Source organism: Ischnura elegans, chromosome 8 (assembly GCF_921293095.1).
Source record: "Ischnura elegans chromosome 8, ioIscEleg1.1, whole genome shotgun sequence".
Taxonomy (NCBI): domain Eukaryota; kingdom Metazoa; phylum Arthropoda; class Insecta; order Odonata; family Coenagrionidae; genus Ischnura; species Ischnura elegans.
In genome coordinates, this window is record NC_060253.1 from 42587080 (window position 1) to 42608516 (window position 21437).

Genomic DNA, 21437 nt, shown 5'->3' on the forward strand with positions numbered 1-21437 from the left:
AGAAAGGAAGAAAGTCCATCGGCCCACTTCCAGTCTAAGGGGTCTCATCCGTGTGTATCTCCGTACCGTTCGATATTCTCCTCCTATCTCTCTTGTACGTCGTCATTTTCCTTTTCCACCCGCGCGCGCCTTGAGCGAAACACTGACTGAGATCTCCACTCCGGAGAATCTTTTGTCTCTTCCCCCCCATCTACCCTCTCAGCTCCTCCTCCGACCACCCTCGACGTACTCACGCCCACCTCCTCCTCCTCACCACTTACTCGCATTGCTTTCACGGCTTCTCTCCGCTCAAATTTGGAGGAAGCATCCGCGTGTGTTTTTCGCTTCACAATCCTTCATCCAATACAATCTTCTCCGAATTCCCCTTCCTGCTCACTCGTGTTTTTCTTTCTCATGCAAAGTCATGCGTAGTTTCAAGTATTTTCCCTTACAAACAGCCACTCAAACAGTAATACTTATTATTGTACTCAATAATTATAAGGTGAAGTAAAAAGACTAAGGAAAAAGGTTATTATTGCGCCTATCTTTTTATATTGCCTACCACACTAAAGGTCGTGGGTGCAAATTCCGCCTGGCAGGACTCTTCCACAATCCAAGAAAAGTTTATCTGTCCATCTCTAGTACCATTATTGCTGCTAAAAAAAATGCAAAACAATTTTGATACAATTAATCTACATTCACTCAATTCCATAAGGGCATAACTATCTCAACATATCACACCTGGAGAATATTTCTCAATTCAATGCAGCATGAAAGTTTCTTTGGTGCGATATACAAAGTGAAAATTGAAGAAAGCTTTGTAAAATAATAACTATAATGTTGTTCTTATTTTCTCTGCATGAAGAACCATCAGGTTCTCTCTCAAGTTGAAGTTAAACTTTGGCAAGCACATAAGCGTATGTCTTGTGTGGTAGAGAAGTTCACTCAAGGTTTATCCGCTTCTTTGTTAAGTATGACCCGAGAATACATAAATTAAATATATATTATCAAAATCATACCCCTTAGCGGAAGGGCTAAGCCCTTGCCTGCCGCATAGAAGATCGCGGGTTCGAATTCAAAGATATGCTTAGTGTCCAGCATTTCCCTTGTAACTGCTCGAATAATTATATACGTATCGTTTTCATATCAAGTGCATTTGGGATTAAAATCATTTCTTATTACAATTAATCCATCTTTTGACAAACATCTATTTTTTGAGTGGTGGTAGAGTCTATCCAGGAGGAATGCGAACTTGCGACCTCTGGATCGTCAGGCCGGTCAGGCAACTAAGGTGTAAAGTCATTTTTAGGCTGCTATAGAATCTTCATTAAAAAATTTACCAAATCCCATCCAAATGGTTATGGTGGTTATTTTTTGAGTCGTTTCCTGTTTATAAGCAATTTTTTTATACCAATCCTGATCACTGGCTCCTGGAAGTTATATTACTTAATCCATGTAGCTAATCACAGAATTTGGTTAAACATTACTTTTTTATTTTTAACTTTTTAGCGTAGGACGATTATTTGCTAAATTAAGTCAGAGGATGTCTAAATATGGTATAACTGGTGGCTTGGAATATAAAATTAGCTGGAAAAGAACAGTAACTTGTGCATAATTAGGCTTTCCCAATCAAAGTTGCCGTCTTTTCGAAAGTGTAACCAGTAAAAGATTCGAGAGTTCGTGGTGAAAGTTAGACAAGGCTCAAATGTGGCTCTATGAATTGTGGAGTGAGGCAAATTGTCTTATCTAGCGAACGGTTTTTCTTCTCCGCTCATTTTTCTACGTGTTCTTCCATTTATTAAGATATTTATTTTTTAGTTTTCCCAACATCATAATAACAGGTAAAGCTCAATTCATACAAATTATATAAACATACAAGTGAATATACAGTTCCAGTCATTATAATCAACGACATTGGATTTAGTTACTATAATCCATCAATAACAACATAGCTTTACGAAATTCGTTTCTTTCGTGTAGCAGATCAAGTTCACAACATTATTTCTCATACTTCTCTCACACTTTACCTAATGGTGCATTTTTAGCATAATCGTGCTTTACATAGTTTCAATAAAACAAAGTTTTGAATCTCAAATAAGCATTCGAACCATAAAAATTTATAATCTTCAAACAAAGCTGTCCTTCACCAATATTTATAATTAAAAATAAGTACGTGATATCTTTGTCATGCCTTCTCCTTTCTAAACTTTGACAATTAAACATATATAACAAGATTTTACATGGTACATAATTATTAATCCATAGTGTAACCCGTAGATATTCATTTCTAGTTTTTACCTCTAGTACTCAATCGGATTTTTTACTTATATTACCTGATTTTATTTTATGTATCCCACCTAAATATAGCTAGGCAACTTCAGTTACTATGATTTACTGCTCTGTCTTCCTACTATCTCATTTCTTCTCTAAATTATTGGAGAGAGTGGCAATAATTTAATTGTCAACTGTACAATATTACCTGCCTTCGTTATTGAAGATTTAACTTTTTCAACCCGTCTCACGACTGTGAATTTTTTTCTTTCTCCTTATTCCTCGGATGCGTTGTGTGTTGGGGGTACTCTAATCTGTCAATTAAACTGTGAAAACTCTCCTTAGCGTCTCTCTTTTATTTAGCTATAAAACTGGAGAAGATCAGTGTTATTCCCTTTTATAGGTTCCCTCGGAGTGGCCCTCAGCCGGGGCGGAGATAATCCGCGCTCAGGCGGCACTCGGAACCCTTTGCCTTCGCTGCGGGGAAGTTCACCCGCTCGGAAAACACAGTTCCCTCCGGCAGTAACGTGCGAGAGAGTGACAGTTCTAGGTGGATAACCTCCCTCATTTTCTTCCTCCTCCTTCTACTCAACCTTGCACAATTGGACGAAAGCTTTGTAGAATTGTCCCTGCGCGCGAAATCTATCCCGTGTAATCCCTATATGCATCGTGGTGGGCACGTTGTTAAATTGAATCGCTGGAACACTTTTGTTTTTGTGGTGAAAACTTATTTGAGCCAGGTTGATGCGATTATGTTTCTATTGGACGAGTTTATAAGGGCACATTGGTGCTTCAGGCATGTGCTTACAATTACGGTTAGGTTACTAAGAAAAACGTTGGGTTCTTTTCAGGCTTTTCAGGCTGTCTTGTAAAACTATCTCAGAGAGCTAGAAAATGTATTTCACGTGAAACGCTGTATAAGAATTGCTGGTAACAGAGTGGTGTTCAATGTTTATTTTCTCAATAGTCTTTGACGATTTTTTTCCATCAATTGCATACCATGTTTTCAATCAATAATTTTCCCTTTCTCCCGCTGTAGCAGTTTGCCTGGCGGTGCTATACATTGAAAATTCGTATTCATTAGTCTTTCATTAATATTTACTGCTGCAATCAGGAATTTACGAGGCAAACAAAGGTCCAGAATGATTTGCATAGAAGGTGTCATTAGGGATGTTAAATACAATAATTGCTTGTATTTGAAAAGTTGAGCTGATACCAGAGCAGAGTGAAAAGGTGCGTGTTAGCAATCTTTGGATTTTTTACTTATGATACCTGATTTTTACAACCATAGCTTGTAAGCTGTAGTTACCATAATTTACTATGGTATAACCTTTCCATTTGTCCTTTAATTTATATTAAAGAACATCAATAACTTATTTATCTACTTTAAAAAACGATCTGCCTGCATCATTGAAGATTTAACTTCTGTCAATGTTAACATCTCATGGCTGTAAAATTTATGTTTTTCTTTTTCGTTCTCCTTACGTCTTGGGTGGAATTAAGGAATAGGTTTTTCGACTTGTCTCAGCTTGCAAAAACTATCCCTTGTAATCCCCGTGTATCTCGAGTTGGGTACGTTGTTTAATTAAATTGCTTAGAAAGTTTTCATTTTTCCAAGGTTCAGAGATTTTATTTTTTACTTTTCCATGGTCTGTTCCCGGGCTTCTCGTCTTGAGGTCTAAATCAATGGAGTGGCCAATTAAAAACTGAAGCTGTAGGATTCAAATGAAAGGCTTCAAAGTTTATTTTTTCGTGCCGACGCAAGCACTCTCTCGAGTTGATTTTGAACATTTTTCTTGGGCAATTGAATAAAAAATTTTGAACATGCAACGTTTCGTGAATGGCTCCGCAATCCAATTAAAGCTGCTTAGCCCGATATCTTTATTCCGGAGATTTCTTTTCCTTTGGAAAAGTTCGCAGTTGGACCTATTCGGTGAAACTGCTTTATTAGGAGACTATACTTGCATTGTACTCATTGGATATTGTTAGCAGAGCGGTATGACAATAACCTATTGAGACCACAGGTTCAATTCATTCGATAACTATTATTTCTATTCACTCTAGCTGGTAAAATTATAATTTCACTTGAGGTTTTATTGCTAGTTGGTATCTCGGATATTTAGTAATTCCATGGGAAATTTCATGTCTTTTTTGAGATGGAGCCTTTCTTAGCTATTGAAATCAAATTTTTTGGCAAGAAGAATTATGTACAATGAATTCATTTTCAGTGAAATTTTTCATATATTCTGGCGGTCACGGAGATTAGGTTTGCAATTTTATTTTTGATTCAGCTACCTACAATCTTTCTTTCAATAATCTGTCGAGAAAAACATAATTTATTCTATTATGAGCGACTGCGGTAATGCTGAATGTGAAGTAGTGAAAACGATATTTATTTAATTCAAGTGCAAGATCCACCATGGTGAGTTAATCTAGGTTATTTTTACATTGTTAGTTCCGCTGAATGAAAATAAATATGCGACGCGTAATATGCGTTCCATTATAGCGGTAAAAGCTTTTCCGAGAATTTCATTTGCAATTGGAATTTATGGATGGAAAAAATTATAATGGCTTTGTAAAAATTCGTTTTGTTGCACAGAATACTTAAATTAGAATTTCCTAGAAATATAATTAACTATATATATATTAACTCCCCGTGCTTTGATGAAATGCTGCAAATGAATATAAATTCCACAATTTTTGTGCGTGTCTCTGACAGGTTTTCCATGTAATCACAAGGAACGATTTTATGCGCTTATTCGTGCTATTTTGCTGGAATTAATTGATTTAATGGTGATATTAGAATCTACCATGGAAAAAATAACAAACAAATACAAATAACAATTTCCGAGAAACAAGTACGCTGATAAAATAAGATTTATCATATATTTACACGCGGTAACATCCATTGTAGTGACCTATAAAATACTTTTATCGGCCAAAGACGCTGTTACGACATACTTGGAGGCAGAAACGAAGCATTATGCCATTATGGTAAAATTTTCCCGAAAACCAATTACAAAAAATCAAATGATGCACTTTGATGCCTCATATATATTATATATTAATTTATTTGAGCATAAAACAGCATCAGTTGTTATAAAGAAAGGCAGCGTAAACTTGATCCGAGTTAAAATAGTTATCCATATACTTCATTTTAATTAAGAATTTAATTGCAGCAGATTTTCAACAGGCTTTAAGGACCCAACGAGTGCGTTTTTGATAAAAATATAAAAGGGGCTCATTCAGAAGATACTTATTACAAATTTAACTCATTCAGAAGATACTTATTCCATGAGGAAATATTATCCCTGAATTGTTAGGAGAATGAAATTAATAGCTAAAGTAACCAGCGCCATTGCCATGCCGTTAATTCATAACCAAAATACGATTATTGGGAAAAGAGTGCATTAATTGATCGTTGTCAATTCTATTATGCAAATAAAAGTATAAAATGCCTTTATATGTTGTAATTTATGTTCAGATTCTTAACCTACTCTGTGTGGTCTTCAGTGAAATAGCTGGTAATGCAGCGGTCTAAAGATGCAACAGCATTTTGAATATATAAAATTAACATCAATAAAAAGCAACAAAAATAGTTGAATAAGCGTAGTTCGAAATGAAACTGATAACTGGATTTCAAAAAAAAACATCTATTGAAATTAATGCGATAGTTAATTGCTAGAGCTTCTATCTACTATCTCCAGCTGTAGTTCTTTATTATAACTAGTAATAGCTCCCCTTAAATCGGTCATGCCAAAGAAATCCACTTGTATTACATATTGTTACCATTATTCCGTTTATGATGGCCAATGTAGGTGCAATTGAGAAGAATTCCTAGCTTTCTGAAGAAGAGCACAAAGGCTCCACCGAACAATGGCCTAATTTGGTATACACCATACGGTGAAATGGCACTCAAACTTGCATCTGTAAACTTCTCAGGTGGAAATATTTAATGATTATCAAATCTATATTATCTCACGTTCTTCATGAATAAAGTCCATAGTCCTCTTCGTGTGATAGGGAATGGAAAAACCCGTAGAGACATGTTAAACCACCGAACTTTCTTTGGAGCACAGACTTTGCAGGACGACAACAATATCACCCGTAACCAGGGTTACTGGCTGAACATATTTTTTTCCAGCCACCTCACGAGGAAAAAAAATGAATGGCGGAAACAAAAGAATGGAGAGGAGCGGGACCTTTTGTTTGTATCCGGCCGGACTGCAAACTTGACAGCGAAAGGGGGGATTGTTCGCTGGAGATAAACGAGGGTACTGTGTGTCCGTCGTCTCTCCCGACGGCGACCGAAGTGGATTAAATGTGTCATTAATACGAGGACGTTATTCATCAGCAGGTAATTACAAAAGCCTTCATTTCCACGTCTAGATCGGGTGCGCCTGTTCCGACGCTGCCCGCTTTTCGGGTACCCTGCTCCACGGACATTATTTTTTTGGGGCAAACAGCTTGCGAAATGTTTATGCAGTCCTTGTGGAATGAATTGGCCTCGAGGTTAATGCAAATGCTAATCTTCCGTAGGTGTTACAATGCAGTGGCGTAACTAGGAATATGCTTTGGGGGAATGAGAGGGGTTTATTGGGGGCAACCCCCCTTGGAAACGGGGATTTAAGGAAAATTTTTGAAAAATGACACGCCTGATTTTACATCACGAACACGACACATTTTACATCATTTTGGCACTTACAATTAAACTTTAAGCAGACGCAGTTAGTATATATCAAATCCAGACAAGAAATTTAAATTATTTTTGATTTCTCTGAGGCTTTGACGGGGGATACATCCCCTCATCCCCTCCCCCCGTAGTTTCACCACTGTTACAATGCATTAAAGGTTTAAGGTCTCAGATTTTCCCCGAGTAACAGGTGTAGAAAGGATTCTCGGTTTTTCCATTCCATATCAGCGTAACAAATTAACAATTGTATTTGTTTATCGTACACTTAAACCTACTCATTGTACACCTGTGTGAAACTATGGTATGAAATGCACTCCACATTAATGTAAATGTTACTTTTCCGCAGATGTTATAATGTATTGGAGGTGTTTAACATATTGCATTGCCTCGTCTGAAAGCACCTCGTTTACGTATCAGTGCAACACAGTAACAATTGTATTTGTGGTGAATTATTCTAGGATTTTCCACCGGGTGAGTTGCTTGCAGGCCGATATTTTGATGACTGCCTCTGCCATCGTACTCAGTATTATATACGTATGATATATTATATGTATCATTAAAGAATTGTATTTATTTTATGTAGACTAAACCTACGGAGAGTGCACTTTTATTTGATTTATTTCTATTTCTAAATATCATTTATTTTTTCTTAAGCCATGGATGTCAGTGTTCACGGTTAAGACCATATGACATTGCGGTTGTAGAATTCCAATCATGATGGGAATAGCCTTGGAATAAGCATGATGCAATAGAGGAAACCAAAACTCGTCCCAAATCATTTCTAGCGTCACTCCGGTTGTTGGGAGACTTAATTGGCCTAGAGAACGTCAGTAACTCCATCTAGCACGAACACGTGCCTAGGTATTCACGTGAAAACTCCCGAACGATGAAGGGGTGTGGTGTCACGTTTTCCTCCTTCCATCATACCTGATGTGCCTAGAGAGAGAGACACGTTTCTCTCTGAATATATATAACCTTTTTTGAAAGTGGCCTTCTCGAGGATCGTAAATAAAACTTCTTATTTCCCTGGATATAATTTGGATGATTTATGGGCACACAAAAACACTTAGTTATAGAGTAAAAATAAACAAAATATGCAAAGATGGAGCTTACGGGGGATAGTTTTCTCTAATATTCGATGGGACGCAGTCCATCTTTCTCAAGAGAGGGTAGGAACAAGAATGACTAGGGAAAAGAATTAGAAAAGAAGGAAAGGTGTAAGGCAGAGGGTAAAGGTGGAGGGAAGAAAAAAGATTGACTAGGATCGGTTGTGCTTTAGTGAGCGCGGTTGATCCCTGGTGCAGAAAACGCACGAATATCCCAAATGCATTGCCTGTTCCAAATCCTTCAGCTCCAGTATGTGGTAGACGGGGGGAGGGTGGCTAATATCCCCACTTTGTAACATTCGTGAAATAAATAGTTTTTGGAGGAGGCATGAGAGGGAAGAGAGGCAGAAAAATAGGATACCCTCTGGCAAGAAGAGCGATGACAATTGATTCAGATGCAAAGGGGAGTGGTGCGTAGGCCGATATAAAAAGCGGGGAATTTGTGGCATAGTATGTTCGCAATCTTATGTGCAATGCTGGAAAAATCTTATGTTGAAGGGAGAGAGAAAGCGAGAAATTTATTGAGAAGTGGCTCGCTTTTTAGGATACGGTATGCTTTACATATTGTACAGCTGCAAGGTGAGGGCCAAGGTTTTTTTTACTGTTTTGTTATTAGATTGTGGTTTTGGTTGTTTTAAAGATTCCAGCCAGATTTGAAGATAAGAGCAGGAAAGGATTTTTGAGGGAGTAGCGTTGTAGGAAAGGATGGGGAAAAGGCCTTTGAGTGTCCTCCGTAATGTGTCATCGCCCGGAAAAAAGGTCGTCCACAGGGAAAGAGAGAGTGTATAAGTATCTCAGCCTTGTTGTTTTGGAACATATGGTGTCTTTTGACATTTTTTGTGGAAGGAGGGATTCCAGATATCACCTTCACTGGAGGGCAAGGTGTGGATGTGAGAGAAATGTATTCAGGGAGTCCATATCGCCGCATATTCTGTGCCCATGAATGGATCGAGAAAATGGGAGGGAGCGTATTTTATGTGACGAATGGCAGCTATTGAAGTGCAAATATTGTTTGTATTAGTATGTTTTTTGTGTATAGAGATGTTAAACTTCTTATATGCTATAGAAGTGTCCACATCAATGAATTTGACGTGAGTGGAGGAAGAATAGAAAGTAAAGTTTACGGAGGAAGAAAAGTTGAGGGAAGAGATGAAAGTAATCAAGGAATCTATATCATGTGGCCACAGAAGAAGGGTGTCGTCAATGTATCGGATCCAAAGGGTAGTTTGGAGTTGGTATCAGGAGTGAAAAGACGAAGGAGGCGAAGAACGAGGTTTGCATTCGAAGGACTGAAACGGCTACCCATGACACCGCATTAGATTGTGTGAAGCGTTAGTTAATAAAGAAGAAAGAGTTGTAAGGATGAATTCGGAGAGGTCGACAAGTATATATGCAGATATTACATTTTACACAGTTTCGCGGGAAATTATGCTTGTACCAGATAAAAATAAAAACTGTAATTAACTAGCGCTAAATAAATAACACTTAAAAAGAACACTCGCATTGGGAAAAATATCTGGGGCTTTAAAGTAGATGGTTTCTCTCTCAACTAGTAGGAGACGGCTGTTTAGTATAGGAGTGTTCAGTCGTCTTACGACTCATATCTTACGAATCGTAGTCTTGCGATTATGTAGTCGTCTCCTTCTAGTTGAGAGAGAAGCCATGTGCTTGGAAAGCTCCTGATATCTTCCCTGTGTGAGTGTTCTTTTTAGTTGTCATTTATTAAGTGCTAGTGACTTACTACTTTTCAGTGGCGTAACTATGGGCGGATCAGGGAGACAGATCCCCCCCCCCCAAATCCTCAGAGAAATAAAAATAATATTCAAAACTATTGTCTAGTTTTGTCAAATTTTGACGTTACCTTTTAATGAAATAATTTACCAAATTTTAAGTGCTAAAATTATGAAAAATGTATTTGCAGGCATGTCATTTTTCCAAAATTTTCCCAAAAGGTGGTTTGGAGGTGGGAGGTCGCTCTTCCCCATCCCAACTCATCCCACTCCCCCCCCCCCCCCCCCCAAAGCATATCCCTAGTTACGCCTCTGCTACTTTTATCATTATATTGTAAACGTATGCAATGTATGCATATATTATCTGTGTATTTGTCGAGAAAGCCGCAAGCTCTATAAATTCTCATTGAAATCATGGTGAATGTGTGTATTTATTGACGTGTGTCGTTGTCGTTTGCAGATGGTGGCGACCAACGAGAGTCCGGGCAGTGCAGTGGTGAGCGGAGGTGACCCGGGGGAGGGATCGACGCTCGGCAAGCTAAGGCAGACCCTCTCCTCCTCCCTGCTCACTGCCACAGAGACAGGTGAGTGCATGAAGCAGAAGCAACGAGTATAGAATATACATGCATAGTGCTTGGTAGAATAGGTATATTGAATATACGGTCTTGTTGCCATGAGATTATTACGGTGCGATTTATCAGTGCAGAAAGTTCGACTCAAATAGAGTAATGTGATTTTTTGTAGAATTTTGACCCGATCACAACCCATTTCTTGTGTAACCGACGAGGTTGAACGATTGGTATTAAACCCTTCTTTTCTCGCATTAAGTAGGTCTACATTTTTCTCTATATTCAAATAAATTTATGTCACCTGCTCTCAGATTAGCATATTTAATCGATTGTACCCGTCTAATTCTTGTAGAAATACCATTTTTCATCGAAAATAATATGAATACAATTTGTATTGGGATTTAAACAAATTAAATGGAGTGTAGGCTGTAATTTTGAAATTAATGTGGACATCGGTGCTAGTCATCCCTAACCTAACGAAAGAGAGAAGCTGTTAAATACTTTTTGCGTTATAAGTGATAAAATCCTTTGATGCAGTTTTAATGTGAACCTGCGTGCAAATCGAATACAAAAGCGTACATTTTTTCTGTTAAATATCACTTTCAGATCAAACAAGCGTTCAAATCTTCAATTAATTTTTCCTCCACTTGTTCGACGCAAATTTATAAACTTATATAACTCGTCGTGCCTCATTTTCCTACAGCTATTTTTTTTTTTTAACCTGAAGAAATTTGGTACGAGTAGCAGAACCAAATTCAACCGATTCATGTGTGATATAATGGAATTTTGGCACATTGTTATAAAAGGTATTTGCACTTTTCCGCTATAATTTTAATGCGCACGATGCGCATCGGTTCATAGAGCCATCATCTGGTACAAGACCAGATTATTTTCGTTTGAATATTTTCGCAGCTTATTTAATCCATCCTGCATGTTCATTTCGGTAAACGCTGCGTAGAAAATATTTTCACTCAACGTTTCACTCCTCTTACTGGGAGTGTTATCAATAATTAGTTCAGAAATTTCGACCCTGACTAAACAACTCAAAACACAGTGAGGACAATTAGTTGTGATTCCTTTTATAACGCTCCCAGTAAGAGGAGAAAAACGTTAAGTGAAAAATTTTTCCTCGAAGCAATTCCCGAAAGGAACATCCAAGAAAGGCCTGATAATGTATGTACCATCTTTTACCAGATGATGGCTCTGCTGGCCGAAACGCGTCATGCGCATTAAAATTAATGTGGGAAATGCAACTTCTTTTTGGATTGATGAATATTTATCTTGAAAAGCGACCAAATAATCCTTTTCGAGCTCTCTCTCAGTGCGAAGAACGCGTCGTATACGTTGAAATTATTGTGGAAAAATGCTTTTATATTTTATTTCAATAAATGACATTTCTGGCGAATATAATTCTTGAGGCACTACCAATTCAAATTTTTCGAGCTCTCCTCAGAGTTCAAAGGTAAAAAAGACAGACGTCAGGGAAGAGCAAACATTCCGGGCGGTGGTTCCTCCAGCTCGGCGGATCGCAATTGCCGCAGCCGACGTTTTCGCGGAAGTCTGGAGTGTGTGCGCGGCGCATGTGAGTGTGCGTGTCGAAACGATTTGAGCAGAAGCAACAACGTATCCACGAGAGGCAAATCCACAGGTAACACCACCCCACCCAACCCCTCCTCCTCCCCCCCCCCCCTTACCTTTCGCCCTGCGAGAGACAAATTCCACTGGAAGCGTCTTCAAATCCCTCTCATTGCCTTGGCTCCGATCTTCAGATGAAGGAAATGGTTTCTTGTCCAAACAGCGGGACGTAATCAGTGTTAGCGTGAAATGGAATCAGTAAAATAACTGCGAGGCAGTTCCATAGTGCGGGCAGTGATCCATTAAACCACTTATTTCGCGGCCTTCCGAAGTCATGAGCTGAAATATTAGATTTTTTTCCAAAAAATATTCTTAACCATTCCTGGGTAGAGGCTAGAATTCAGGAATATACAACATTCAGTCAACGAGTGGACCTGTTGAAATTAAGACATGGTTATAAATGTGTCGTTTGAAATATTTTATAATAAATCCATCAAAACGCACGAGCCAACTGGTCACTGTTCGTTTCCGTTGTACGAAATTCGGTGATTATTTAAAGCCAATTTGGCGTCATATATTACAAATTGTAAAATCGATTTCATGGGAGTTAAAAGATAAAATAGTATTTCAGATTGTATAATCAAACGTTGTCACGAAATATGATAAAATACTGAGAGTTTAAATTATGTATCGAATTGTATTGGCTATAAAACTGAAATAAGAAAAGGAGGTAGGCTATTGGTTTGGGTTTTTCTGAACTAAAAGAGTTCTATGTGGAAGTAAGGGGAGTTTAGAAGGTAAAAATGACAGTATTTGGTGGAGGTAGAGGGGATTATAATTGGGGAAGAAGGACTACAAAGAGGGCGATAAACAGTTTTGGTTACAATACTCTTGTGTTGAGGGTTGTGGATCGTGAGAACATAATGAGTTTGACGCAAGCAGGAGCGGGTTGCGTTAGGTCCATACTTTTTTAGCGACAATTTGACCAAGGTGGGATGAGAATTTTCACCATGAGAGCAAAACATACTGTGAATAGGCTGACGCAAGTGTTTGGTAAACAATGAAGGCAAAATATATTGATTTTATTTTAGATAGTACCTACTACTTTTGACCACTTCATCTGATAAATATTTTTTTATCTAGAAGTATTTTCAATCAATTCGGACTAAGATCGCATAGAGACTATTCGAATGGAATTTCCTCTGTGCTAGCAATATTGCATCTGATTTTATATTACATTTTTATCCAAATAAGAGGTAGAGAAGCATAGCTTGTTAGTACTGCTTTATAGATATGAAATTGTAGACACCATTTTTTTGGAACTACGCAACGTTTTTAATTATATTCATTTGATGCGTGTACCTGAAACTTAGATTTCTCGTGAGGTATAAGCTATACAAATTACCTTCTGTTCTCACAGATGCCTTAACTCTCACAGGATTAAACATTTCAAATTGCTATCGACTCTCAGGCTAGTCATGACGCCATTGCTGTCACTCAGTAGCTCGTAGTTACAGTCTCCAAGTTTAACGAGCTTCGACGTCCAAGATCATTTCAAACTCGCTGCTTCCAACTCCGAGAGCTAGGCATATAGCGTACGGATTAATATGCGGATCTATCCTCCGAATTCTAGTTAAGCCCTCGGGTGGAGGATTTCTGTGGTTGAATCAGGACCGGTCTCTCCAGCATGCTAGGCCGTTGATCTTCGGCCTCTTTCTCTTACGCGATCGAGCATCCAGGACGGTGGGATTGGTGGAGTGATCTCGGGTAGTTGTTTCCCATCCCAAGGACATTTTCTTGAGTCCCGATGGTGTTGGTGTGAGATATTACGGGAAATCGTTGGAATATCTCGGAGATGAAACTACTTCATGTGTGCCACTCGTATGAGACTTTTGAATGTGGTCCCGTGAGAGTTCGGATTTCGAGTTATAAGCCTGTTATAAGGTTTTCCTCTATCCTCTGTTTGAAATTATCGTCACCCTTTCTGGAGAATGCATATACGTGAAGCCTATTTAAGTATACTTGGACTAGACAAGGAAAAATATTTATGGAGTCACCATCAAAAGTTTTAAAAGATCGATACTGCTGATATATTGAACTTCCACAATTGCTGAGTTTTTCATAAGAGTGTGTGCTATATTAATCATAATTTTTTTCTGTATCCCCAAGCTGCTTAAACATTTAGAAGGTAGGTCCGTATTATAAATTCCATGCACATAATGGAAAATTTTAGCCGTTGAATAGCAATTAAAAATAAACATTTTTATTGCGCATCTAAATTTCTTCGCGAATGTTTTATAAGAGATTGTTGTAGTCTCATGAGAGAATTTCACTTTGGGGTAGAAAGTATTACAATCTTTCTCAGTAACTTGAAAACTTACAATATTAATTTAGTGGCGAAATTACGTAATTTTACGGCCAATGAACAGATTATCACTATGCCTTAGTATTACTTTTGTTATGTTGTTATTATAAAGATTATTAATGTACTTACTTCTTTCTTTACATCACCCGTTTACAATTATTTATCTGTTTGAAGCCCCTATGCTTCTATTTCTCTATACATTTCCTTTGCGTATAACGGTACAACTCCTCAAATATTCCTTTCCTGGAATAGTAGTTCTGTTTCATCTCTCAATTGAGTCCCTCGGCAAAAAAAGAATTCTTTGGTTTGATCTCAAAATGCACGTAGTGCTTCGAAAATAGCCTCTACTTGACATTTGGAAGTCTTGGGGTCAACATGCTACCTGGCTGTTCTGACGTAAAGCCCGTGTTCAACCAAAGAGCCTCTTCTCATGGTTTCAACTGAGTTCGGCGAGTAGGGCTGAGTGAGCTTAGGGTTTCCTTGAAGAGAGGTACCTATCTTTCGTCTCCAATTAGGGAAATTCAACCTGAAATGAATTCCAGTCTTGTTGTTGGCGCACCGGTCAATAATGCTGTTCCAAGGTTACTCGAAGTGAAAAGTTTTTTCGGCGCACCGAGTCATTTTTTTCCTGAGATGAAAATTGAACGAGTTCACGATATTCAGGAAAACTTATGATATAATGAACAATAAAAAGTAATGGTACTTTTTCACACAATTTATTCAAGTTGACCGGTTTCGTTGCAGAGGCGACATCATCAGGTACAGAAATCGTTATTTTTATAGTCGCAAATCGTTATTTTTTTTGTAGTTTTTTTATCCTGATAATATCGCCTCTGCGACTACTTGAATAAATTTTGTGAAAAAGTATCATAAATTTTTATTCTTCACAATAAATTTTCACAAAGTTAAGCCTGAAGCAATCAATTTTATGATATAATAATGAAAAACGGCAAAACTCTGCATGTTTTACGGTGAAAAGTGAACATATGGTGAACATAACCGTTAGTATAACTGCAAAATTTTGAATACATATTTATCGTGGATTTCGATTTAACTTTGGTGGAATAGATGGGATAACACTACCAAATATTATGTTTGATTTACAATGTAATGGGTGAAAGAAAGGCTCTCACCAAATTTTACCATTCAGCGCTGAATAATTTCGCCCCTAGAGCAGTTGGAAGTTTTAACTTGAATTCCGCTCCAAAACCGCATTTCTCGGGCGACGCCATGTCGATGACGTGTGAACCTCATGATATCTTCATTGCCTGCATAAGGAGTGTATTATTGTATACGTTATAAAGAGTATAAATAAATAGTAGATAACACTGAGAATTTTAAATGAGCGGAAGGAAACCTTACGTATACCATTGTGTGCCGAGATGTGAATTTACCTCTCGTTAAACAACAGAAAAGAGTTTTTTGGATTGCGATTTAAAATTTTGGGCTTGTTTATGACCCCTTTCATTCTAACTTTTGGAAAAGCATTAAACACGGTCGAAATTTTTCTTAAAAATAATTTTTGGTCTAAAAAATCACCAAAACATGCATTTTTGAAGATGTAAACATTTTCAATACTCTTTTTCTTTCTCTCGATAAGTTTCTAGCATTCGATTTTTCCGCGTAAATTATGTTTTTAACTTCAAAGACATCATTAGTAAGTCCACCAACCACTAATAAGTACTTGGCAACGAGTCATGATTATACTTCTAAACTCGATAACCAAGTTTTAAGTCATTATTTCCGTCTACAATTCATTTGCTTTGCTCAACAAACTATTCTGTTCCAATTTTTTTCAATTCATGGTCCAATGAATACCAATGATGTACTACCTAAACCGATACGAACATTTTTCTTATGTAGAGAGTTGTTTCACGCATAATCTCGTGCAATTTTTAAATATGATTAAAATAGAAACTAGCGGCAATTTTCCACATGTACTTTAACACTAGAATGTCGAAGGGTGTCATTTTGACACCCTACGCGAACATTTTTTTCAAAGCTGGCCTTTAAAGATTGTTGTGGAATAAAATATTTCGTGACTTTTAATCATTCTTGGGGTATGCCAATTTCCCGGCATTCTAGCGTTGAGGATAACGGGCCATTTAAATACGTTTTTTTTATTTTCTTTGGTGGATAATACAAAATATTATCGACACTAGTAGTGAAAATAAAGTATTAGTGAAACATTTCTAGTAGTTTTAATTTATTAGGAATTGGTTTACCTTCATTTTCAATGTTTTCTCTTCTTTCGTATGCTTCTGCGACTGTCACATCTTTTTTTTCATTTTGGAAAACGCTTGAGAGAGGTTCAAAGTTGCGTTTCGTCGACCCGAAACCATTGAATTGCGAGGTCTTCCGCTTGATATTTCTCTCCGTGAGTTATTCGAGGGCCGACTGCGAACTCATAGGCGTAAGTTGTCCAGGAGCTCCAGTTGTCGGGAAGGCATGCGTAGCGAACTCTCTGACGTCCCCTTCTCTTTCAGCATCGCTTCAGCTGCCACCGCGTTCGAAGCCTTCTCGCCCAGCTTTGATGGTGCTCTCGTAGCTGTTGATGTTTACGCGTCGCCCTCAACGTCAGAACTGCGGGGTGCTTGTCCAAGTTTCGAGAGCAAGAGGGAAACGCCGAGATCAGCCGTCTTCTTTCGAATGTCGAGAATGATTAAGGCACGACACTTCAACAGACTATGCATCCAGATCTCACTTTGCCATTCATTACCCATGTATACCCGAAATCCTTGAGTGTAACACGCTTATTTTTCATGTTTTTTAACCAATTTTTTTTTATTTTTTCGGTATACATATGGCGACTACGTGTTACGCGATACGTGTTACGCATAAGAATTACCAAGTGGATTCTTCATAAAAATGCTAGTAGGCATTCAGATATGAAAGTAGTGAAAGTATAATATTGCTTGTGAAGTTTATTAGCTCTGGAGATATGTATTAATATAAGTGACAAGTAAGTGGGATACGAGGTTACCTAAATTTGACATTTTGGAGACATGCAGATGGCATTCAAAATTTTATCTAAGCTTGCTGGAGTGCGTGTTTAAATTTTTGAATCCAAGGCTCATAAATCCTCATTTAAGTAATGCCGAACCTGAGTATTATTAGGCTTTTTGTGGTGGAAATCTAACATTTAATGGAATAGACCAGTACTTTGCTACGCAAAGTTTAATTATGAAACCAGTTTTGATACAATTTGTATCAAATGATACGTACTGTATCGTCACCGGTTGCATCATTTTACTTTGTGAGGGAGTGGAAAATGAAAGTATTGCACTTCATTAGTTTACTATTTGCGTTTAATGGACATGACTCGGGTTTCAAAACATAATTATATATCGGATTTAGTGGCACAGTTGCTTGTTACACTATGTTTTTGCTGTCTTTTTACTCATGCTATGGAACACAGGTGGTGCCCATTAAACTTAACTAGTTATATAGGTTCGTATGCTTTTCCAGCGAACTATCTGAAGAAATTCTTCTTTGACTCTCCACCTCTGAGGTTTCCAAGGAAACGTCGGCTATGAAAAACCTAAACAGGTGGAGAATTCGAGAATAATCATGCAATAACTACTAACCTAAGAAAGGATAATAATGCTTATATTCCATCATTAGGTGATTCGGTATTTACCATTTTGGAATAGAGCCTAATCTACTATGCTATACAGCCTTGGGTGAAAAGAATGTCATTTTATGTATATAATTCTTCACAAGGATCATTTTTAAGCCATTTTTTATCGAGACAAAGCGGAAATATTTCCATAATCACGAACACATTTTCAGGCATTATCACTAGCATTTAACAAATTGATATTGAAATCTATTTTCATTTAAATTGTATTTCCATATTTTAGATTGTGAACTTTTCTTTCTTTCGACTGACGTCACCCTAGTATTTTACGCTGACGAGGCAAAACATTTATCCGTCTCCGAGGTAAAAAAATGCCTCGTCTAGCGCTTCTTTTTATGCTAATATTTTTTATTTCCTCCTTTGGATATAATATCATCATGTAATTTTTTTCTGAGGCAAAGCTTGTATTATTTTCTTGAGAAAAAGAACTTTTCTTTGGACTAAATTTCTCTAGATAAGTAGCTTTTTATTTTATCTTCTAGGATTATGTAATTTTTACCTCACCATATGTTAAATAGATGGGTGACGTCGTATCTAATCCTGCCTTCATCAAGATTTATGGCGGAAACTGATGAAGCAGGGTGATGAGTTGAGATGAACTTCGATGCCTAAGGCAGGAGAGGCAGGAAAACATTGTGGCGTGAGCTGCCACAGTTCCGTGTATGTGTGAGCGGGATCGATATTAAATGGGTGGAGTGCGGAAATTAAATCGTCTGGAGGGTGGGAGGTAAACAATGACTTCATTTTTTACGGGTTCATTACTAGCCGTCTCTTCTGCTACTTCTCATTTTTTAGAACTCGGAAATTTATATGTTTTGTAAAGACAGCTTGATGTGAAGGATAAAATTGATTATAATTGTTTTTTAATACGCTTAAGATCCAATCCAAACATAGCTTTGCAATAGTCTTGAGAACAAAAATCTGTGATGCATTTTTAAGTTTTGAACAGAGATTTTTTTCATCTTCCATTTCTTGCTGAAATAGCGTATATTACTTGTTTTTTATTGTCCCTTTAAAGTTAACAAATTCATGCGGAAATATGACGAGAGGAAAATTTTTAATCATTTATATTGTCAGAAATTTAAAGTATACTATTTACTTGAAAATCTAAAAAACAAATAATTCAACTCAAAGCTTCAATGTTTTGGAGATAAATATACATGTCGTGACTGCATTTGAGCTTATCCTGTATTACCCAATAAAATATCACTTACTCTTGATTCTTTTGCAGATGTCTTTCTGCCAGTGGCGTAGCCGGGGGGGCGTCGGTGGTCTGGACCCCCCCCTCCCCCCGAAATATAAAAACACAAATATTTTGCTTCATAAAATAATGCTAAATGTTTAAAAATCATGAATTTAAAAAGTATTTCTTTAACAAATGGAGTTTTTTCGATCATTAACAGCGTTAAAATTAGTTTATAAACCATTACTTACAATTAGTACTCTGTTTTTCAAAAATGTTCTCCCCTGGTTTTGGACCACCCCCTCCCCGCAGGAAATTCCTGGCTACGCCACTGCTTTCTGCCCGAACTTGTCTTTTAAAAGGAGCTGTTTTAGCATTTCCAATTCAATCTTTTTTTCGGAAACTAATTATGCATCAACTCGGGAGAAGATACATCTTGAACCACTGCCGAATTCAAAATGCCCCTTGTGGCAGTTCGGTATTGAACAAACGCACCGAGAAGCGTATATTCCTACGGCATTAATTTTGATCATTTCAAAGGCGCAAAATTACCTTCTAGTCCCTATAACTTCGTCTTTTCATTCATCTCTCTCAGTATTAGAGGTAAGCCATCGTATTTTGACGGATGTCATCAACTGTAATTCAATCGACATGTCCTAAATTTTTAATATTTCCTTGGAATATTGTCCTTATTTTTTCAACGGAGATGGAAATAAAAATTCATTTATGCATGCAAAAGATGATTTTCACGGGGAAATACCTAAAAGGCACGGTCTCAAATAAAATATCTGGTGAAGTACACAAAGGTAGAAGTATAAAATACGGTATTTATTACTTCCCTATCATTTTATGGCTGGGCTTGAGTAGTTGCAATTCCTTTCTGTCGCAGAATATTTCTTGAGTATTTGATCAAAAAACGCATTTTAACTTCTATAAATTGAGCTCCAAAAGGAGTCTTTAAGTGAGAGGGCTTATATACAAATATATGAATATAAATACCGCTTTTCCTTCGAGCTGACACAGGAAATAGCTTTGGGATCCTTTTCAATGTCACCAACAGAATAACAACCATTTCCATAGAGAAGGGAATTATGGGAAATATTAATTATAAAAATCTTTCTCTCTGGTAAAGTTTGGCGTTTTATGGTACCAAGCTACTTTTTAAATTATGTTTAACCATTTATTCTTTCGCTGAATGCTTGCAAGACAATGACTTCAAGGACGTTCCATTCGTTGCAATTGAAAGGTATAAAATGCTGTTTTAAGTGATAAATCGATTGTTTTTAATTATCTAAAAGCTAAGAATAGCAGATGCAATTGTGGTTTAAAGATACTATACCCAGAAGGAATTCAGTCAATTTAGCAGTGGCATTTTGCTTGTTTTTGCATAAGGAACACTTTTAAGAGCGTCAAATATTAAGGTGTACGTATTTCCAATTAATGCGGTACCAATTAACTCTTGCTTCGAAATCGATTTTTAGAAGGAAAAATGGGTCGGAAGGAATATGGTTCTTACGTGGGGGTTAGAATAGTAGTATTTATGGGAATTAGTTAGTGAGAGACTGGTGAAAAAATAGTGCTGTGTGAGTTTACGTCACGTATTGGGTCAACGGAAAAAAACGATTTTTTTCTTAGCAAGACATTTCCGTAGGCGAAGTAAAAAGTCAATGTAAATGCTCGAACATGCGTAGGCCATTTGTCATAGTGTAAAGAATGGGGAAATAAGTAAGGAAGTAAAGAAGAATTTGGCCGATTAGAGCAGGAAAGGGTTATTACCGAAACATTTAAAAGCCTTGTGAGCTCGGGCTATTCTCGGAGTCGCCTTCATAGGCATAAGTGCCATATGTACCGTAATGCCCACTCAAGATTTCCAACGGGTACAAAAGTAGACACCAAACCACTAATAATCTAGTTTTAAAAAATTTAAACTTAAATCCTTAATATCCATGTTTAGAAATAGAATGAATCAATAACTTCTATTTTTAATTTTGCCTTCATTGTTTTTCATTTTACGGAGTTGTAAAATTTGAATTATCATATTCTGCCTTTAACGTCACCGGTTTTACTGAACGTTCTTTCGAACTACTGGAGTGAAATTCTTACTTCTACAGCAATTGATATCATGGTGTCATGTATTTTCATGGCAAGGAAGTACAATCTTTCTTAATTCTCAAATGGAGAAAACGGCACTACTGTGGAGTGACTGTCAAGTTAACGTAGAGGAAAAGGATTAATGATGATATATAATTCCTATTATCTTCATGAATTACTTCTTAATAATAGTTGACAGTCTTTTTGTATGCAATTAAATATTGTTCTTTAGGCT

General features: G+C 37.2%; 1 protein-coding gene across 1 annotated transcript in view; it reads left to right on the forward strand.

Moving 5' to 3' along the window:
- The window catches only part of LOC124163505 (regulating synaptic membrane exocytosis protein 1), a 444545-nt gene that overhangs the window by 252838 nt on the left and 170270 nt on the right, over nt 1-21437 (forward strand). The window contains exon 5 of the mRNA XM_046540458.1: nt 10240-10363. Within this exon, the coding sequence (XP_046396414.1) occupies nt 10240-10363 (124 nt within the window). The remainder of the gene's footprint in view (nt 1-10239; nt 10364-21437) is intronic.